At 48.1% G+C, this 23,227-nt stretch overlaps 1 protein-coding gene across 1 annotated transcript in view; it reads left to right on the forward strand.

Annotated features, from left to right (window-relative positions):
* The window catches only part of LOC141757820 (GDNF family receptor alpha-2-like), a 44,091-nt gene that overhangs the window by 1,258 nt on the left and 19,606 nt on the right, over positions 1–23,227 (forward strand). The window contains exons 2-3 of the mRNA XM_074618667.1: positions 2,833–3,132; positions 15,350–15,597. Of these exons, the coding sequence (XP_074474768.1) occupies positions 2,833–3,132; positions 15,350–15,597 (548 nt within the window). The remainder of the gene's footprint in view (positions 1–2,832; positions 3,133–15,349; positions 15,598–23,227) is intronic.

The raw sequence follows: 23,227 nt of genomic DNA on the forward strand, positions 1-23,227 counted from the left end.
AGACTTCACCATGTTACATACAAGACAAGTAATCCCCCCCCAATACTTGGTTCAACCCATGACATCATCGATGATGTAAGCAAGTGTTTGGTGTCCACCCCCTTTAAGACTAGAAAGCATGGTGACTAAAATTCTTTCTGCTGAACCTGTGTGTGTGAATGCTGACAGCTTGAAGTGTGTGTGAATGCTGACGGCTGAACGTGTGTGAATGCCGACGGCTGGACACGTGTGTGAATGCCGACGGCTGAACATCTGTGTGTGAATGCCGACGGCTGAACATCTGTGTGTGAATGCTGACGGCTGAACATCTGTGTGTGAATGCTGACGGCTGAACACGTGTGTGAATGCTGACGGCTGAACATCTGTGTGTGAATGCTGACGGCTGAACACGTGTGTGAATGCTGACGGCTGAACATCTGTGTGTGAATGCTGACGGCTGAACGTGTGTGAATGCCGACGGCTGGACACGTGTGTGAATGCCGACGGCTGGACACGTGTGTGAATGCCGACGGCTGGACCCGGTGTGAATGCTGACGGCTGAACATCTGTGTGTGAATGCTGACGGCTGGACCCGGTGTGAATGCTGATGGCTGAACATCTGTGTGTGAATGCTGACGGCTGAACGTGTGTGTGTGAATGCTGACGGCTGAACATCTGTGTGTGAATGGCGACGGCTGAACGCGCGTGTGAATGCCGACGGCTGGACGCCTGTGTGAATGCCGACGGCTGAACATGTGTGTGAATGCTGACGGCTGAAAATATGTGTGTGAATGCCGACAGCAGAACGTGTGTGAATGCTGGGAGCTGAACATGTGTGTGAATGCTGACGGCTGAACATCTGTGTGTGAATGCCGATGGCTGGACACGTGTGTGAATGCTGACGGCTGAACATCTGTGTGTGAATGCTGACGGCTGAACGTGTGTGAATGCCGACGGCTGGACACGTGTGTGAATGCCGACGGCTGGACCCGGTGTGAATGCTGACGGCTGAACGTGTGTGAATGCCGACGGCTGGACCCGGTGTGAATGCTGACGGCTGAACATCTGTGTGTGAATGCTGACGGCTGGACCCGGTGTGAATGCTGATGGCTGAACATCTGTGTGTGAATGCTGACGGCTGAACGTGTGTGTGTGAATGCTGACGGCTGAACATCTGTGTGTGAATGGCGACGGCTGAACGCGCGTGTGAATGCCGACGGCTGGACGCGTGTGTGAATGCCGACGGCTGAACATGTGTGTGAATGCTGACGGCTGAAAATATGTGTGTGAATGCCGACAGCAGAACGTGTGTGAATGCTGGGAGCTGAACATGTGTGTGAATGCTGACAGCAGAACATGTGTGTGAATGCCGACGGATGAAAATATGTGTGTGAATGCTGGGAGCTGAACATGTGTGTGAATGCTGACGGACGAACATGTGTGTGAATGCTGATAGCTGAACATGTGTGTGAATGCTGACGGCTGAACATGTGTGTGAATGCTGACGGCTGAACATGTGTGTGAATGCTGACGGCTGAACATGTGTGTGAATGCTGACGGCTGAACATGTGTGTGAATGCTGACGGCTGAACATGTGTGTGAATGCTGACGGCTGAACATGTGTGTGAATGCTGACGGCTGAACATGTGTGTGAATGCTGACGGCTGAACATGTGTGTGAATGCTGACGGCAGAACATGTGTGTGAATGCTGACAGCAGAATATGTCTGTGAATGCTGACAGCAGAACATGTGTGTGTGAATGCTGGGAGCTGAACATGTGTGTGAATGCTGACGGCCGGACATGTGTGTGAATGCTGACGGCCGAACATGTGTGTGAATGCTGACAGCTGAACATGTGTGTGAATGCTGACGGCTGAACATCTGTGTGAATGCTGACGGCTGAACATGTGTGTGAATGCTGACAGCTGAGATTAACTGCAAAGCGTTGCTGAAAATGCAGAAACGTGAAATTACTTTAAAATGTTAAAGCTCAAATACACTGCTGAAAAATCTAGAAGTTGAAATGTAAAACTGGCAGAGTTGGGAGCTTAACTACATTATCTAAAGAAGATAAGAGCTGAAATACTGAAATCTATAGCTGAACTAGTGAACTATACTGAACTAGTCACCTATAGGTGACTATAGGATTGTGGGTGATGATTCCTGTCTGTAGAGGAGCAGAGAGGATTGTGGGGGATGATTCCTGTCTGTAGTGGAGCAGAGAGGATTGTGGGGGATGATTCCTGTCTGTAGCGGAGCAGAGAGGATTGTGGGGGATGATTCCTGTTGATCACTGACATTAAGACAATTCTTTTTTGAATTAGAAGTTTTCTGAAGTGTAATGTGTAAATATGTAAATGAGGCATTAACTTATTAGATATGTGTTAGTTTGTAGATGTGAACATCGGATAAAGACAGGTTCAACATTCTTGTTTCATTTTGTTGACATATTAGAGTCAAAGGTTTTACTTTGTATCACTCCATAAATCAGAAAATACTGTCAACAGCCATAAAAAACTACATACGATGTTGTATGAATCAGGCTGTGACTGAGATGTGAACAAACCTGTCTGTAAAACCTTCAGAATATAGAGAGGAAGGAAACTGGATGTAAGAGCTGCTGAAGAGAAAACAGCCAGCCAGGATGTGATGTTTTATTTAGCATTTAAATGAATTGATGAACAGATTCAGCGCTGTGATCATCTGATTCTGATAATCTGATCATCTGATGCTGATTTGTGAGATGTTGAGGTGAAGAAGTGAACTATGTTGAGAGTTCAGCACATTGAATGGTGAAACCCTGTAAACCCTCAGACCGGTCTGATCCCTGCTGTCCTCTCTGTTCCCTCCAGATGTGAGTATGGGGGAATCACAGCTGGGCTCGCCAGGCTGGAGGGAACCTCTGGACTGCGTCCGGGCCTCTGAACTGTGCAACCAGAACAGCCAGTGCAGCTCACGCTACCGGATCATGCGTCAGTGCCTGTCCGGCGGGGACAAGGAGCGCAGCTCAATGCTGGCCTCCAGGGAGTGCCAGGGAGCGCTGGAGGTGCTGCAGGACTCGCCGCTGTACGACTGCCGCTGCAAGAGAGGCATGAAGAAGGAGCTGCAGTGTCTGCAGAACTACTGGAGCATCCACATGGGTCTGACTGAAGGTAAGAGCTAATGTCCTACTGGAGCATCCATATGGGTCTGACTGAAGGTCAAATCAAATCAAATCAATATATTTATTTTATATAGGTAAGAGCTAATGTCCTACCGGAGCATCCACATGGGTCTGACTGAAGGTTAGAGCTAATGTCCTACCGGAGCATCCACATGGGTCTGACTGAAGGTTAGAGCTAATGTCCTACTGGAGCATCCACATGGGTCTGACTGAAGGTTAGAGCTAATGTCCTACTGGAGCATCCACATGGGTCTGACTGAAGGTTAGAGCTAATGTCCTACTGGAGCATCCACATGGGTCTGACTGAGGGTTAGAGCCCTTTGTCCTACTGGAGCATCCACATGGGTCTGACTGAAGGTTAGAGCTAATGTCCTACCGGAGCATCCACATGGGTCTGACTGAGGGTAAGAGCTAATGTCCTACTGGAGCATCCAATAGTCTGACTGAGGGTTAGAGCTAATGTCCTACTGGAGCATCCACATGGGTCTGACTGAACGTTAGAGCTAATGTCCTACTGGAGCATCCAATAGTCTGACTGAGTCAGCCCCCAATTTGGCCGTGACAAAAAGGGAGACACACCGTGGTAACAATTAAATCAGTTAATCAGCGGCTGCTGATCTTTGTTGTCGCCGGTGTTGGAGAGCAGTGAGAATGTGTGGAGGACTCTGTGGAAACTTTAATCAAAGGGGTTTAGAAGTAAAGAGATGAAACTCAACAGCCGCTAGATGGCGCTGCAGTAGTGCTGCAGTAGTGCTGCGGTAGCGCTGCCGCCATGTTGGACTGAAAACACCACTGAGTCTGTGTCCTGGACGTATGAAGAGACGTCTGTAAATCAGAGGGTCAGTTCTTTTGAGGTTAATCAACTTGGCTGTCTGCCATGGCTCTTGGGGGCCACATTGGCAGCGCCCTGATCTATATGTCTATCTATATGTGTATCTATATCTCTATATCTATCTTTATCTGTATCTAGATCTATCTATATATCTTTACATAACATATAAACACACGTCTGGGCCAGATGTGGTGCTTTTATCGCAAAATGCACGATTGTTCTGAATATTTCAGGTGAGCTGCCCCACTAGAGCTGCTGTGTTTCCATCACCTGGTTGGTTCTGGTCCCACTGCTGGTTCTGGTTCTGTGTGTGTCAGCACCTACACACACACACACACACACACACACACACACACACACACCTACACACACACACTGTTGGCCGGTTGGCTGGCCTAGTTTGGGTCTCAGCGGTGGCAGAGCTCATTAAGAGCCTCTCTCTTTGTTCTCTGGTCCACTGAGGACGTCTCTGTAGCGCCAGCAGTGTTTGTAAAGCCTGGATCACACACACACGCACGCACACACACACACACACACACACACACACACACACACACACACACACACACTTGGCGACCACACACAGGACGTACATTTAAACCAGCCGAAGTGCACAAAAACACAAACACATTGTCTGAGACGTCGGTAACACTCAGCAGCACAACTGTTCAAGGACATCCAGCCTGGTGTGCGTGTGTGTGTGTGTGTGCGTGTGTGCGTGTGCGTGTGTGTGTGTGCGTGTGTGCGTGTGTGCGTGTGTGCGTGTGCGTTGTCAGTGATTGTTGTTCTAAAACATTTAAAGCAGCTCTTCTTGCTGTTTCTGGCTCATTACCTCTGAACACAGCAGACCTCCTGATGGGAGTCACTCTGTTATCAGTTTGCAGATTAATTACAGACAGGACATGAAGCTTTCTCTTCTTAATTACTGCTTTTAAAAAGAGGAGATTTATTGTACTCAGTGGTCCACCTCCAGGTCTGAGAAGTGAAGTCTTAAACCTGCATCCTGTCTAGCAGCCATCAGGGGGCGACTCCTCTGCTTCTATAGAGGTCTGATGACCTCAGTAAACATCGTAAACATGAGTTTATGTTTCAAGTCTTCTTCAATACAGCATGATGTTCATTTAGTAGATGATGGTCCCATTTAGAGTCAGATAGACCATAAAGCAGGGGATGCTTTAGGGCGGGGCTACCTGGTGATTGACAGGTCGCTGCCACGGCGTTGTCCGGTCTGGGAGTTGTCCGTGTTTTCGTCTTAGACCTTTAAGCCTTTCAGCGTGTTTTCACTTCATCAAAGTGTATTATAACCTTTTTGGTCGCCTAAAAATGTCTCATTCAGCGTAAAAACCAAGACGGAGACGGACAAAAATCAAGATGGAGACGGACAAAAACAAAGATGGAGACGGACAAAAACCAAGATGGAGACGACCAAAAACAAAGATGGAGACGGACAAAAACAAAGACGGAGACGGACAAAAACAAAGATGGAGACGGACAAAAACAAAGACGGAGACGGACAAAAACAAAGACGGAGACGGACAAAAACAAAGATGGAGACGGACAAAAACAAAGATGGAGACAGACAAAAACAAAGATGGAGACGGACAAAAACAAAGATGGAGACGGACAAAAACAAAGATGGAGACGGACAAAAACCAAGATGGAGACGGACAAAAACCAAGATGGAGACGGACAAAAACCAAGATGGAGACGACCAAAAACCAAGATGGAGACGACCAAAAACAAAGATGGAGACGGACAAAAACAAAGACGGAGACGGACAAAAACAAAGATGGAGACGGACAAAAACAAAGATGGAGACGGACAAAAACAAAGACGGAGACGGACAAAAACAAAGACGGAGACGGACAAAAACAAAGACGGAGACGGACAAAAACAAAGATGGAGACGACCAAAAACCAAGATGGAGACGGACAAAAACAAAGATGGAGACGGACAAAAACAAAGATGGAGACGGACAAAAACAAAGATGGAGACGGACAAAAACCAAGATGGAGACGGACAAAAACCAAGATGGAGACGACCCATCTGTGTATATTGTAGTTCTCTATATATTCTATATGATGGAACGCTGTTGAGGAACCAGTTCCTGTGAGTGTTTGATGGAAACCAGCCGTCAGACACTGAACCACCAGTGGTTCCAGTCGTATTAAGAGACATGTGATGGACGGTACCAGCCGGCTGGATTAATGACCACTAAGAGGAACTCTTCTCGGAGCCCTGTGGCGGCGGACTCTCAAGGTAAACGGGTTTAGTGTGATCCAGCCTGGAGTCCTGAGTCTGAACAGCAATCAGAGCGCTGATAGGTGAACTCTCAGATTAGAACTGATGTGTGTTCCTCAGAGGAGGCTTCATCTGCTGGAGGCTTCAGTACATTAACCGTTATATTCTCTATACGTCTCAGACAAACTCTTACCTTGTTATTTCCAGCTCTATTTTCTCTTTCATGTGACGAGGAACAAAAGCGTGTTTCCAGCTCTGCGTCTCTTCTGTCTCTCGTTCAGTTTGAATATTTAACGAGGCAGAAGAGGCTTTGTTGGCTTTTCAGCTTAAAACTTCTAATAGAATCCAGAGAGGAAGAACAGGTGAGACGTTCTCTGGACGGGTTCCAGTTTGGTTCAGAAGAGGATTAAATATTCAACAAGGACAGTTTGGTTAGTGTTGGAGAGCAGAGCAACTAGAACTAGAAGTCTTTTACCCAGTAATCATCACTGTGAGAGACATTATGTTATGTTAGTGTGACATGCTGCTGACTTTACTCCTTATAGTACATATCCATCAGTACCAACCATGTCAGACTACTACTACTACTACTACTGCTACTACTGCTACTGCTACTACTGCTACTACTGCTACTGCTACTACTACTACTGCTACTACTACTGCTACTACTACTACTACTGCTACTACTACTACTACTACTACTACTGCTACTACTGCTACTACTACTGCTACTACTGCTGCTACTACTACTACTGCTACTACTGCTGCTACTACTACTGGTATCATAGTAAACTGTAGAACCTGATGAATCCATCGGTACCAACCAGGTCAGACTAGCTGGTCATGAAGGAGGTTAAATAACGCTCCAAACTATCTTATCTTATCTTATCTTATCTTATCTTATCTTATCTTATCTTATCTTATCTCTGAGTAGTAGTCCTGAGTTGTCTCTGTAGTGACGGCCTCACCTCAACAGATCTACTCTGACAGTGTTTTAGTTGGATGAGGACAGTTTGTCGTCCGTTTACCAGAAGCAGACTGACCTCGGCTGGTCGGTCGTTTGTTTGTTTGGTCGGTTGGTCGGTTGTTCGGTCGGTCGGTCGTTTGTTTGGTTGGTTGGTCGGTTGGCGGGTTGGTTGGGCGGTTGGTCGGTTGGTCGGTCGGTCGGTCGTTTGTTTGGTTGGTTGGCCGGTTGGTCGGTTGGTTGGCCGGTTGGTCGGTCGGTCGGTCGGTTGGTTGTAGTAACACTGAGTGTGATGATGTCACATCTGGCTTCAGCCAATCAGATGACTTGTGGTTAATTAAAAGAGTCGTGATTGACAGCAGCATCCAGGTCTCACTGTGGAGTCTCCATTCAGTCTGTGATTACCAGCTGATCCTCCGAGAGCAGCTTAGGAGCTGTTGAATGGGAGGGGGGGGTGACTAATGAGCTGAGGGAGTCTGGAGTCGTTCCTGTAACCTCTTCTTCTTTCTGGTTCTTCTTTCTCTGAGGACCGAAGCTCTCAGCCGACACACAGCAGAGGAAATCCTCTGTTTACTGTGACTGGTGGTACCGTTGGTACCGCTGGTACGGGGATAGAAGCGGGTCATACAGACCGGGTACAGATGTTTCATAAAGGGTGGTATAGGGATAGAAGCGGGTCATACAGACCGGGTACAGATGTTTCATAAAGGGTGGTATAGTGATAGAAGCGGGTCACACAGACCGGGTACAGATGTTTCATAAAGCGTGGTATAGTGATAGAAGCGGGTCACACAGACCGGGTACAGATGTTTCATAAAGGGTGGTATAGTGATAGAAGCGGGTCACACAGACCGGGTACAGATGTTTCATAAAGCGTGGTACAGTGATAGAAACGGGTCACACAGACCGGGTACAGATGTTTCATAAAGGGTGGTACAGTGATAGAAGCGGGTCACACAGACCGGGTACAGATGTTTCATAAAGGGTGGTATAGTGATAGAAGCGGGTCACACAGACCGGGTACAGATGTTTCATAAAGGGTGGTATAGTGATAGAAGCGGGTCACACATACCGGGTACAGATGTTTCATAAAGCGTGGTACAGTGATAGAAACGGGTCACACAGACCGGGTACAGATGTTTCATAAAGGGTGGTATAGTGATAGAAGCGGGTCACGCAGACCGGGTACAGATGTTTCATAAAAGGTGGTACGGGGATAGAAACGGGTCACGCAGACCGGGTACAGATGTTTCATAAGGGTGGTACGGAGATAGAAACGGGTCACGCAGACCGGGTACAGATGTTTCATAAAGGGTGGTATAGTGATAGAAGCGGGTCACACAGACCGGGTACAGATGTTTCATAAAGGGTGGTATAGTGATAGAAGCGGGTCACACATACCGGGTACAGATGTTTCATAAAGCGTGGTACAGTGATAGAAACGGGTCACACAGACCGGGTACAGATGTTTCATAAAGCGTGGTACAGTGATAGAAACGGGTCACACAGACCGGGTACAGATGTTTCATAAAGGGTGGTACAGTGATAGAAGCGGGTCACACAGACCGGGTACAGATGTTTCATAAAGGGTGGTATAGTGATAGAAGCGGGTCACACAGACCGGGTACAGATGTTTCATAAAGGGTGGTATAGTGATAGAAGCGGGTCACACATACCGGGTACAGATGTTTCATAAAGCGTGGTACAGTGATAGAAACGGGTCACACAGACCGGGTACAGATGTTTCATAAAGGGTGGTATAGTGATAGAAGCGGGTCACGCAGACCGGGTACAGATGTTTCATAAAAGGTGGTACGGGGATAGAAACGGGTCACGCAGACCGGGTACAGATGTTTCATAAAGGTGGTACGGAGATAGAAACGGGTCACGCAGACCGGGTACAGATGTTTCATAAAGGGTGGTACAGAGATAGAAACGGGTCACGCAGACCGGGTACAGATGTTTCATAAAGGGTGGTACAGAGATAGAAACGGGTCACGCAGACCGGGTACAGATGTTTCATAAAGGGTGGTACAGAGATAGAAACGGGTCACGCAGACCGGGTACAGATGTTTCATAAAGTGTGGTACAGTGATAGAAACGGGTCACGCAGACCGGGTACAGATGTTTCATAAAGGGTGGTACAGTGATAGAAACGGGTCACGCAGACCGGGTACAGATGTTTCATAAAGTGTGGTACAGAGATAGAAACGGATCACGCAGACCGGGTACAGATGTTTCATAAAGTGTGGTACAGTGATAGAAACGGGTCACGCAGACCGGGTACAGATGTTTCATAAAGTGCGGTACAGTGATAGAAACGGGTCACGCAGACCGGGTACAGATGTTTCATAAAGTGCGGTACAGTGATAGAAACGGGTCACGCAGACCGGGTACAGATGTTTCATAAAGTGATGAAGTAAAACAAACAGGCAGCTGTGAAAGCTTGGAATGAACCGTACTTCAGATCACCTGTTCAACTGGACTCCAGTACGGATCGATGAACCCGGGTCCGGTTCAGAGCATTCACACTAATCAAACCAACTGGACTTTGGGGTCATGTGGACTCTGATCTGGGCCCGGGTCCCTGATGTGAAAGCATCTTCAGACGTTGTCGTTAGAATATCTGTAGAACATTCAGTCAGTGTGTTCTTCACCAGTGAACCCGTTTAAAGGTCCGTTCAGTCGCTCGTTGGTTAACTGGCTGCTTCTGTTTGTTGGTGACTCGCCGTGCGACGCTGAAATACCTCCCCAGGACCAACAGGTGTTCTATTAAACTCCGATCTGTGGGAGGAGACGAGGAGACATTAAAGATAAATGCCGTCTCTCCTGAGTCACCGTTCAGGTCAAACAGCTCCTTCTGCTTCAGCAGCCGCTGCTTCAGACAATCAGAGCAGGAAATGATGCCGTCTGACGGTAAATAAGGTCTCTGAGGACGGACCGATGACAGGAAACAGCCTGTAAGACGTAGTTAACCTCCTCCTCCTCCTCGCTCTGTAAACGGTGACTCAGCACTAGTTTCAGCTTCTTGGAGAGATTCAGGTGAAAGATTTAAATCCATTCATGCCACTGCTGAGAAGAAGAGTTCTCATTGGTTTAATCCCTCTGAGGGACAGAGTCACGGACTGCAGCGGTGAATCGGAGCGTGACCGATGATCCAACGGCTCTCATTGTTGTCTCTGTGAGTCTGTGAGGACACGGAGCTGTATGATGACGGTTTAATGTGAGTGAGCAGTGAGGAGGTGTTCAGTAATCTGCTCAGGGATTGGTCTAATCTGTCCCCGGAGGACGGATTCCTTCACCTGAAGGAGCTCCTGCTGGGACCAAAGCAGCGCCATGGACACACGGCGCTCTGTCGCCCGCTGAGACCGCCGACGACGATACACGGCGCTCTGTCACCCGCTGAGACCGCCGACGACGATACACGGCGCTCTGTCGCCCGCTGAGACCGCCGACGACGATACACGGCGCTCTGTCGCCCGCTGAGACCGCCAACGACGATACACGGCGCTCTGTCGCCCGCTGAGACCGCCGACGACGATACACGGCGCTCTGTCACCCGCTGAGACCGCCGCCGACGATACGTGGCGCTCTGTCACCCGCTGAGACCGCCGACGACGATACGTGGCGCTCTGTCGCCCGCTGAGACCGCCGACGACGATACACGGCGCTCTGTCGCCCGCTGAGACCGCCGACGACGATACGCGGCGCTCTGTCGCCCGCTGAGACCGCCGACGACGATACACGGCGCTCTGTCGCCCGCTGAGACCGCCGACGACGATACGTGGCGCTCTGTCACCCGCTGAGACCGCCGACGACGATACACGGCGCTCTGTCGCCGGCTGAGACCGCCGACGACGATACACGGCGCTCTGTCGCCCGCTGAGACCGCCGACGACGATACACGGCGCTCTGTCGCCCGCTGAGACCGCCGACGACGATACACGGCGCTCTGTCGCCCGCTGAGACCGCCGACGACGATACACGGCGCTCTGTCGCCCGCTGAGACCGCCGACGACGATACACGGCGCTCTGTCGCCCGCTGAGACCGCCGACGACGATACACGGCGCTCTGTCGCCCGCTGAGACCGCCTACGACGATACACGGCGCTCTGTCGCCCGCTGAGACCGCCGACGACGATACACGGCGCTCTGTCGCCCGCTGAGACCGCCGACGACGATACACGGCGCTCTGTCGCCCGCTGAGACCGCCGACGACGATACACGGCGCTCTGTCGCCCGCTGAGACCGCCGACGACGATACACGGCGAGAACAGAGGGCGGTCAGCTGACTCTCAGGAAACACATGAAGAACTGAAAGTTCACATCAGAAACCCGGAGTTAGTCTCTGAGAGCTGTTTTAACCTCATTCACTCATTTAAACGGCCAAATTCAGCTGTTTCTTTACGATGCAGCGGTTAGAAAGAGCAGCGGTTAGAAAGAGCGGTTCAGGCTCACAGTGAGCAGTCAGTGTTTCAGTGATTAGCTGCAGATCCTTTAGCTGATGGATCAGGACACTTAGCATCGACTGAAGCTGTTTGACTGAAGCTGTTTAGCATGCATGCTAATGTTTCAGCCTGTCAGTATTGTGTCTAGTAGCTGGAGTGTAATCACGGAGGAGCTCTGAGTTCAGCCTCTTAATGACACGTTTAACTGTGACGTTGGTGTTTAGCATTGACTGAAGACTCTGACGTTGGTGTTTAGCATGCAGTCAAATAAAGGGCTAATTTCCCAGCCTGACTAATGACTGATGTGTTTAGCATGTGGGCTAATGAGCGAGGTATTTAGCATGCGGGCTAATGAGGCTGATTAGCGTTGCTCCACAGAGAGACGCCTGCGTTGATGCTGTTGACTCATCGCTAAGCGTCAGTGTGGCGAGCGGCGAGCAGCAGCAGCAGCAGCAGCAGAGCGAGACGGGGATGTGGACAGATGAATGTGTGTTTAAATGACGAGTGTGAATATGTAGAAGACACAATCACATCTCCTGCTGTCACGCCTCATTTACTCCTCTCATATTGGAGGTTTTTCACGCCGGAGAGACTTCCTCCTCCTCGCCGACTCCTCCGGAGACGAGCGGCGCTCCGTCATCACACGGAGAAAAGAGAGTTTCATTTCTTCTGCTGTCACATGACAGGAAGTCAGTTTACTGGAGACGATGAACTCAGATCATCTTCAGGCACCAAGAACACCGGTTATTATTGAGGTGTTTCTGTCATGGTGGTGAAGAGGGAGGAGGTGGAGGTGCTCTTCTCTCCTCCGTCAGTAATAATTGAAAGAGGAGGTGACCTGATCAGAGGACGGGGTAGAAAGTGTGTTAAAGTGCGTTTCAGAGGGTGGAGGTGAACTGATCAGAGGGAGGAGGTGGAGGAGCTCTTCTCTCCTCCGTCAGTAATAATTTAACGAGGAGGTGAAACCGGAGACGAGCAGGAGGAGGAAGGAGGTCAACTCAGCACATTCACACTAACTCTCTCTTTCTACATGTGAACCACTAAACACACGGATGCAGATTTGACTACAGTGCAGCACAGCTTCCTGTCAGCAGCTGCTCACATCGGAGCCGTTAGGAGCCGCCGTGGCCTCACAATTAAAGGGGCGGTCTTTTCTTCAAAATCATGTAATGCAATCAGCATAATTCAAAACACACTTGAGCCTTTCATTACTCTGAGGGATGGAAAACATCTGTCTGCTTTCTGCACCGACAACGCCAACAACAACGACAACGCCAATAACAATGACAAGGACAAGAATAACGACGACAGCGACAAGAACACCAACGACGACGACAACAATGACAACGACAACAACAATGACAACGACAACGCCAACAACAACGACAACGCCAATAACAATGACAAGGACAAGAATAACGACGACAACGACAAGAACACCGACGACAACGACGACAATGACAACAACAACGGCAACAACAACGGCAACAACAACGACAACACCAACAACGGCAATAACAATGACAAGGACAAGAATAACGACGACAACGACAAGAACACCAACGACGACGACGACAACGACAACAACAACCACAACAACAACAACAACAACAACGCCAACACCAACAACGCGACAACGACAAGGACACCGACAACGACAAGGACAGCGGCGACAACGACAAGGATGACGCCAGCGACAACGACAACATCACCGATAACGACAACGACGACGAAGAAGACAACGATGCCGACAACTCCAACGACAACGCCAACGCCAGCGACAACAACGACGCTTCCTACTGAACACTCATATAATCCTGACGTTCACACTAACTCTCTCTTTCTCCTCCTCCTCCTCCTCCAGTAATCAGAGCTCTAGCGTCTTCGATACCTCCAGTACCTCTATCTATATATATATATATATATGTATATATATATATATATATCAGTCCTTTAATCTCCCTTCAGCAGCGATCTATAGTTCTAACATTACACAGCAACAGGTTGCTCTCAGATCAGCGGTTATTTACAGAGACCCTGAGTAGGACTCCTTCCTCTAGACCAGGGAGTCTCAAAGTGGGGTCCGGGGACCTCCAGGGGTCCGGGGCAATCTGCCAGAAGATCCGTGAAAAGTTTTCAGATTCATCGAATAATATCTCAATTTTGGACTCTACAGAATAACGACGCAACGTTTTGCGCAACGTTGTTGTTTTACGCAACGTGTTCCGTAACGTCTTATTGCTGCCTTGTTTGTCTCTCATGAAGTCGTATTTCTCAGTGTCAGAGTCAGTGATCTCTGTGATGTCTGTGATCTCTTAGTGATTTGTCAGTGATTTGTCAGTGATGTCTCTGTGATTTGTCAGTGATTTGTCAGTGCTAGAGTCAGTGATCTCTTAGTGATTTTTTAGTGATTTCTCAGTGATCTCTGTGATTTCTCTGGGATCTCTCAGTGATCTCTCAGTGATTTGTCAGTGATTTGTCAGTGCTAGAGTCAGTGATCTCTGTGATGTCTGTGATCTCTTAGTGATTTGTCAGTGATTTGTCAGTGATGTCTCTGTGATTTGTCAGTGATTTGTCAGTGCTAGAGTCAGTGATCTCTTAGTGATTTTTTAGTGATTTCTCAGTGATCTCTCAGTGATTTCTCAGTGATCTCTCAGTGATTTCTCAGTGATTTCTCAGTGTCAGAGTCAGTTAGCTTTAGCTCTGCAGGATGTGATGATCTCTTCTCTGTAACTGTAGACAGGAGCTGAGCCAGCAGCAGTGGGGGGGGGCGCCTGGCTGTTAAATCCCACCCAGATGATGCGAGGGGGGGGGGCAGATGATGGCAGAGAAATGAAACAGGACATTAGGGAATCAACGTGTGGTTCAGAGATTAAAGACAAAACACAACAGGAGTTGTTAGTTTGGAGACGGCGTTGCCGGCGACGGCGTTGCCGGAGACGGCGGTGGGAACGTCAGGGTGAATAAGCTACTCTCTGCTGAGTGTTTACCTGCAGGATGAAGGGAAACGCCGGCTGCCGGCAGCGATCTGCCCTAATCCTCCGTCCATTTCCTGTTGGAGGTAAAGAGAAAACAAGCTCTTTGATCACCTGCTGAGGAGAAGCTAAGCTGCTGCTGCTTCAACGCCACATTCAGGCTCTCTGGAGTCGACTTTACGCCGCTGCTCTGAGAACAGTTTACTCTAACTCTCCTCTTTCAGCATCCAGAAGGAGTTCTATACACATTCTGCACATTAATAAACACTCCTCATATCTGATCACAACATCACAGGCTGTTAGAAAGCATTTATTAAACATCAGTATGCTGCTAATGAATGTTAGATGACAGGACTTCAACTTTCAGACTTCCAGCCCGGAGACGCTCTTCATGTCCTGTGAAATGAAAAGTAACATTGACTTGTTGTGTCACGTTCGTCCAAGGTCCCGTGACTCCCGTCCCTGTATTTGTGGTTCTGGTGTATTTGTGGAGCTGAACTGAGATCAATGCTGCTGAAGCTTCCTGACAACAACTCAGACAGTTTGACTTTGAAGGTTTCCAGGTAGAGCAGATGGTCCAGTGTGTACCTGGCATCGCACACTGAGCTGTGTGTGTGTGTGTGTGTGTGTGTGTGTGTGTGTGTGTGTGTGTGTGTGTGTGTGTGTGTGTGTGTGTGTGTGTGTGTGTGTGTGTGTGTGTGTGTGTGTGTGTGTGTGTAGCTGATCTCTTCTCCGTTGTTTTTCAGGGGAAGAGTTTTACGAGACGTCTCCATACGAACCGATTCACTTCTCAGAGGAGTTCAGACACGCCTCCATCATCTCAGGTAGGCTGCCGTGCGTGTGTGTGTGTGTGTGTGTGTGTGTGTGTGTGTGTGTGTGTGTGTGTGTGTGTGTGTGTGTGTGTGTGTGTGTGTGTGTGTGTGTGTGTGTGTGTGTGTGTGTGTGTGTGTGTGTGTGTGTGTACCTGGTCCTCACAGAAACAACCTCAGCTTCAGTGAATAAAGGGTTCAAATAATAATGACGTTTTCAGGGTTAACCACACACACATACATATATATATATATACAGTATGTATATATATACTGTATGTATATATATACTGTATACTGTTTTTTATGCCTAAGTTCTCAATTATTGACTGATTGATTGATTGATTGGGTAAATAAGGTAGTCTCAGTGATCAATTGTAGAGCAGTGACTGATGGGATGTCTCTGGATGTCTCTGGATGTCTCTGGATGTGTCGGGGGGATTACAGGAAGAATACAAATCTCAGCGGCTCCTCCGCTGATTAAGATGAACTGAACAGCCCTCGCTGCCGCTCCATCTGTGAGTGCATGAAAGTGTGTGTGTGTGTGTGTGTGCGTGTGCGTGTGCATGTGCGTGTGCGTGTGCATGTGCGTGTGCATGTGCGTGTGTGTGTCCTTTGATTAAAACCTGTTTCCCATCCAACATGGAGGAGTCTCGTTATTTAAAGGGCAGAGAGATAACCTTTGTTTATATTTTATTATATATTTATTGTCCATATATCAGCCGGTACAGCCCGCTGGGCGCCAGATAGCCACGCTCTCATTCGCTTTGTCACGCCCCCCCCCCCCCTCGCCGTGTGATACAGACGCACCCTTCAGCGTCTGTATGAGCTCTCCTTTAACTTATAAACCTGTCTGAGTCACTATTAAACTGAGTGATCAGGAGATGTGGTGACGTGAAGCCCCGCCCCCAGAGAGGTGAAGCCCCGCCCCCAGAGAGGTGAAGCCCCGCCCCCAGATAGATGAAGCCCCGCCCTTAGAGAGGTGAAGCCCCGCCCCCAGATAGATGAAGCCCCGCCCTTAGAGAGGTGAAGCCCCGCCTCTTCCTGTGACCACCACGGGACCTTATTTTATAAAATCTGAACAAAACGGAGAGATGAATATTTATTCGATCCTGATTCCTTATATATAGAAAACATGGTGCACATGTATGATGACATGTTGGTTGGAGCTGCTGGCAGCGTGTCACATCACCTGTCTGGAGGAATGTGAGGATACGATGTGGAGATGGAGGGAGTGAGCAGATAAAGAGGCAGCAGAGAGGAGAGGAAGGAGGGAGGAGGAGATAAGAGGATAATAGAGCAGAGAGTTGAACAGCAGCGGCAGCAGAAAGAGCAGCAACACATTAAAGCATGTTTCACACAAACAGCGGAGAGAATGGATCAGAGGGAAGACTCAGCGTGACGGACCGCTGCTGAACATCTGGATGTGTGTTTAGAAGAGAAGTTTACAGATTCAACATGAGGATATTTAACTCTTCAGGGAGAGGAACAGGAAGGGTTAATGTTTAGAAGAGAAGTTTACAGAATGAATATGAGAATAGTTAAAGGGACTGTTTGTAAGAATCCTAAATGTCTTGTTAACAGCTTCACCTGTGTCCGTTAAGTCAACTAAAGTCAGCGTCCTGTTGCTGGCGCTTGTGCTCGCTCTACATAGACATGAAGGAGCATCGCTCAACACAGTGAGGAGACACACGTCAGCTAAAAGCACAATATCACTCTATATCTCAGCTGCTTGGCAGTAATGTTAGCTGACCAGACCAAGGTCTCTCCATGAATCAATGCTGATCCTAGTGTTGGCTTTTCCCGCCTCAGCCTCCCGACCGCGGCCGGAGGGAACGGGGGAGACGATAACGTTTCTCTCTGCGGAGCCCCGTCACTTCACAAGACACGGGAAACCTCTGTTGGTCTGGAGGAGCTGCAGCAGTTATTTCTGCACAAACGTCCACTGAACATTCACTAGATATTCTCAGAGCTAAACTAACTCTTCTGCAGTGTGGAGTGAGCAGCATGCACGTGAGAGGTGACCTGGAGACCAAAGCTACGGTCTCCCCCGCGTCCTCCGACCGCGGCCAACACTGTTTAACAGACGGGCTGCACTAGATACAACCAAGAGGTTTTGGTGCTTCACTGGAGTTTGTGTCTGAGTCTGAACAGCGGAGACACACGAGAGACCATGAGACACCGACCAGCAATGATTTATACCTGGAACAAGTTACTAACAGGAACTTTAACATCACTTTGACTCTCTCACTTCCTTTTCTCTCAGTATTTCAGTTGTTTCCTGACTTCTCTCCAGACTTCCTCTACTTCTTATTTAGTTTCCTGTAAAAAGATGTGAAAAGTCCATTTAGCTGCTGCTCTCTTCTTCAAAGTCCCAACCAAATTAAAACATGACTTTTAATCTGGTTAATTGTGTGAGAATCCTCTTCAGGCTCTTTGGGGATTAACAGTGATAAGTTCAAAACTTTAGTCAATCCTAAATGTTCCTGCAGACGAGAGTCCTCGTCTGAATCCTCCCACTGGAGCTCTTTATGTAACGTTAGTCAAAGTAGGTTTTAATACACTGTATATGTATATATATATATATAGAGATATATATATATATATATCGGGGGCATCTTCCTCACTGGCAAAACAAGGCTTGTCATCATTGAAGGCCATCTCAATGCAGGGAGATATCAGGATGAGATTCTGCAGCCAGTGGTGATCCCATATCTCCACAATCTGGGACCTAACTTCATCCTCCAAGAAACAACGCCCCCCCCCACAGAGCCAGGGTTATCACAGACTACCTCCACAATGTGGGAGGAGAGAGAATGGAACGGCCTGCCAAGAGTCCAGACCTCAACCCAATTCAACATGTGGGATCAGGTTGGGCGTGCTGTACGTGTTAGAGTGACCAACACAACCACGCTGGCTGACCTGCAACCAATCCTGGTTGAGGAATGGAACGCCATCCCACAGCAACGTGTGACCAGGTTGGTGACCAGCATGAGGAGGAGGTGCCAGGCTGTTGTGGCTGCGTATGGATCTTCCACCTCTACTGAGGCTCCTGACGGTGGATTCAATCAATCAATGTCTTGTTTGTTCCTTGTTACTGATAGAGAGTTCAATCATCCACCAAACAACTCACAACAAGAGTCAACACCAACAGGAGAATACACTGTTTACCATCGGCACCGGGGCTCCACACATCATCAGCTGTGCTGCTCATCCCACAAATACATGATCCTTACAAGAGTGACATCATTATGAAGGTCAATAAACAGGCTTTCCAACCATGTACAATACAATGACCATTAGGATTAGCATCACCATTAGCATTGGAACAACAGAGAAATAATCGACCAAACACAAGTTTACTACTTTGTTTTTCCAGTTTATATAAATATATATCAGAAAGTCACACAATAACACAAACTAACTACCGGATGGATGCAGCGGTGGACCAGCTCCTCTGTTCTGAGAGGTTAAATTACTGTTTTTGTGAATGGAGTCTGGTGGCTTTGAAGAGAGAGAGATAAAGGGCTGTTAAAGATTTGCACTGGGACCAATAACAGTTGTGTTACGCTGGTAGAGCAGCCAGGAGATGGTTAAAGGGTTAGGGTTGTGTATCCAGCTCCATCATCAGTGTGTCTGTTCAACACGCTGGTCTCAGAGCCGCTGAGGGAACGAAGCTCTTAGCTCCATCATCAGTGTGTCTGTTCAACACGCTGGTCTCAGAGCCGCTGAGGGAACGAAGCTCTTAGCTCCATCATCAGTGTGTCTGTTCAACACGCTGGTCTCAGAGCCGCTGAGGGAACGAAGCTCTTAGCTCCATCATCAGTGTGTCTGTTCAACACGCTGGTCTCAGAGCCGCTGAGGGAACGAAGCTCTTAGCTCCATCATCAGTGTGTCTGTTCAACACGCTGGTCTCAGAGCCGCTGAGAGAACGAAGCTCTTAGCTCCATCATCAGTGTGTCTGTTCAACACGCTGGTCTCAGAGCTGCTAATTCATGAGGCTCTTTTCTGTTGTTGAAGTGAACTTAAAGAGTAACTCGACTCTAAATCCACTTCAGTCTCTATTTATTTAATTTAGCTTCAGTTCCCTGAAAATGTACTACTAGTATAGTATGAGGTTGAACTACTAGTATAGTATGAGGTAGTACTAGTATAGTATGAGGTTGAACTACTAGTATAGTATGAGGTAGTACTAGTATAGTATGAGGTTGAACTACTAGTATAGTATGAGGTAGTACTTGTATAGTATGAGGTTGAACTACTAATATAGTATGAGGTAGTACTAGTGTAGCATGAGGTAGTACTAGTATAGTATGAGGTAGTACTAGTATAGTATGAGGTAGTACTAGTATAGCATGAGGTAGTACTAGTGTAGCATGAGGTAGTACTAGTGTAGCATGAGGTAGTACTAGTATAGTATGAGGTAGTACTAGTGTAGCATGAGGTAGTACTAGTATAGTATGAGGTAGTACTAGTATAGTATGAGGTAGTACTAGTATAGCATGAGGTAGTACTAGTATAGTATGAGGTAGTACTAGTATAGCATGAGGTAGTACTAGTATAGTATGAGGTAGTACTAGTATAGCATGAGGTAGTACTAGTATAGCATGAGGTAGTACTAGTATAGTATGAGGTAGTACTAGTATAGCATGAGGTAGTACTAGTATAGTATGAGGTAGTACTAGTATAGTATGAGGTAGTACTAGTATAGTATGAGGTAGTACTAGTATAGCATGAGGTAGTACTAGTATAGTATGAGGTAGTACTAGTATAGCATGAGGTAGTACTAGTATAGTATGAGGTAGTACTAGTATAGTATGAGGTAGTACTAGTATAGCATGAGGTAGTACTAGTATAGTATGAGGTAGTACTAGTATAGTATGAGGTAGTACTAGTATAGTATGAGGTAGTACTAGTATAGCATGAGGTAGTACTAGTATAGCATGAGGTAGTACTAGTATAGTATGAGGTAGTACTAGTATAGTATGAGGTAGTACTAGTATAGTATGAGGTAGTACTAGTATAGCATGAGGTAGTACTAGTATAGTATGAGGTAGTACTAGTATAGTATGAGGTAGTACTAGTATAGCATGAGGTAGTACTAGTATAGCATGAGGTAGTACTAGTATAGTATGAGGTAGTACTAGTATAGTATGAGGTAGTACTAGTATAGTATGAGGTAGTACTAGTATAGCATGAGGTAGTACTAGTATAGTATGAGGTAGTACTAGTATAGCATGAGGTAGTACTAGTATAGCATGAGGTAGTACTAGTATAGCATGAGGTAGTACTAGTATAGTATGAGGTAGTACTAGTATAGTATGAGGTAGTACTAGTATAGCATGAGGTAGTACTAGTATAGTATGAGGTTTAGAGTGTCACAACCTCTTTTCCTCTTTCTTCTTCTGTGGTTTTCTCTCTGACGCCCACTTCCTGCCTCCAGTCTGTTGACCTTGTTAGATCCTGTCAGTGCTGTGTGGATGTGTTTATATGTGTTTATATGTGTTTATATGTGTTTATATGTGTTTATATGTGCGTGTGTGTTTTAATAAAACATCATGTGTATATATAGATGTGTGAGTGTGTGTTACCGCGGGGCAGCGGGGCTTTGTGTGTTGATCCTGTTGAGGTTGTGTGTGAGGAAGATAACAGGACGACCTAGGGCAACTCTCTAATTGGCCCACTCTCCTGCCCTGGATCCTCCCCCTCCTCTTCCTCCTCACCCTCCTCTTCCTCACCCTCCTCTTCCTCCTCCTCCTCTTCCTCCTCCTCTTCCTCCTGTCCTCCTCCTCCTCCTCCTCCTCTTCCTCCTCCTCTTCCTCCTCTCCTCCTCCTCTCCTCCTCCTCCTCCTCTTCCTCCTCTTCCTCCTCTCCTCCTCCTCCTCCTCCTCCTCCCTGCTCCTCCTCTTCCTCCCCCTCCTCCTCTTCCTCCTCCTCCTCTTCCTCCTCTCCTCCTCCTCCTCCTCCTCCTCTCCTCCTCCTCCTGTTCTTCTCTCTATATATATCTGCTCTCTTTATACTGCTGCTGCTTCTTCTACTCTCTGCTGTGAGGTAGAGGCAGTGGCCTCAGTACCCTAACCCTACTAACCCTGTTCCCTAACCCTACTAACCCTGTACCCTAACCCACCTTGTACTCTACTAACCCTGTACCCTAACTAAACCATGTGCCCTAACCCTGTACCCTAACCCACCCTGTATCCACCCTGTACCCGAACCCACCCTGTACCCTAACCCACCCTGTATCCACCCTGTACCCTAACCCTGTACCCTAACCCACCCTGAACCCTAACCCATCCTGTACCCGAACCCACCCTGTATCCTAACCCACCCTGTACCCTAATCAACCCTGTACCCTGTATCCACCCTGTACCATGTATCCACCCTGTACCCTAACCCTGTACCCTAACTAAACCCCTGTATCCTAACCCACCCTGTATCCTAACCCACCTTGTACTCTACTAACCCTGTACCCTAACTAAACCATGTGCCCTAACCCTGTATCCTAACCCACCCTGTATCCACCCTGTACCCTAACCCTGTACCCTAACCCACCCTGAACCCTAACCCATCCTGTACCCGAACCCACCCTGTACCCTAACCCACCCTGTATCCTAACCCACCCTGTACCCTAACCAACCCTGTACCCTAATCCACCCTGTACCCTAATCAACCCTGTACCCTAACCCACCCTGTACCATGTATCCACCCTGTACCCTAACCCTGTACCCTAACTAAACCCTGTATCCTAACCCAACCTGTATCCTAACCCAACCTGTATCCTAACCCACCCTGTACCCTAACCCTGTACCCTAACCCTGTACCCTAACCCACCCTGTACCCTAACCCTGTACCCTAACCCTGTACCCTAACCCACCCTGTACCCTAACTAAACCCTGTACCCTAACTAAACCCTGTATCCTAACCCACCCTGTATCCTAACCCACCCTGTACCCTAACCCACCCTGTACCCTAACCCACCCTGAACACTAACCCACCCTGAACACTAACCCACCCTGTATCCTAACCCACCCTGTACCCTAACCCACCCTGAACACTAACCCACCCTGTATCCTAATCCACCCTGTACCCTAACCCTGTACCCTAACCCACCCTGAACCCTAACCCATCCTGTACCCGAACCCACCCTGTACCCTAACCCACCCTGTATCCTAACCCACCCTGTACCCTAACCCACCCTGAACACTAACCCACCCTGTATCCTAACCCACCCTGTACCCTAACCCACCCTGAACACTAACCCACCCTGTATCCTAACCCACCCTGTACTCTAACCCACCCTGTACCCTAAACCTGTACTCTAACCCACCCTGTACCCTAACTAAACCATGTGCCCTAACCCTACACTATAATACTGCTGTTTATCTACACAGCTGAGGGCTGTGTGCGTGTGTGTGTGCGTGTGCGTGTGCGTGTGTGTGTTTCCATTAGAGCCGACTACTCTGTCAGTGATAATAAAATACTCTCTACAGTACTTCTAGTAAGCGGCTGCGTACCGAGAGACTGAGTGTGTGTGTGATACAGCAGACTAACACCATGACGCACACACACACACACACACACACACACACACACACACACACACACACACACACACACACACACATTTTCATATTTAATTATATGAGACGTGACAGACAGAGGTGATGACAGCTCTCAGTGGAGGCCTCTCTCTCACCTCCTCTCTCTCTCTCTCTCTCCTCTCTCTCTCGTCTCTCTCTCCTCTCTCTCTCTCTCTCTCTCTCTCTCTCTCTCTCTCCTCTCTCTCTCGTCTCTCTCCTCTCTCTCTCTCTCTCC

Source organism: Sebastes fasciatus, chromosome 19 (genome assembly GCF_043250625.1).
Source record: "Sebastes fasciatus isolate fSebFas1 chromosome 19, fSebFas1.pri, whole genome shotgun sequence".
In the NCBI taxonomy this organism is placed as follows: domain Eukaryota; kingdom Metazoa; phylum Chordata; class Actinopteri; order Perciformes; family Sebastidae; genus Sebastes; species Sebastes fasciatus.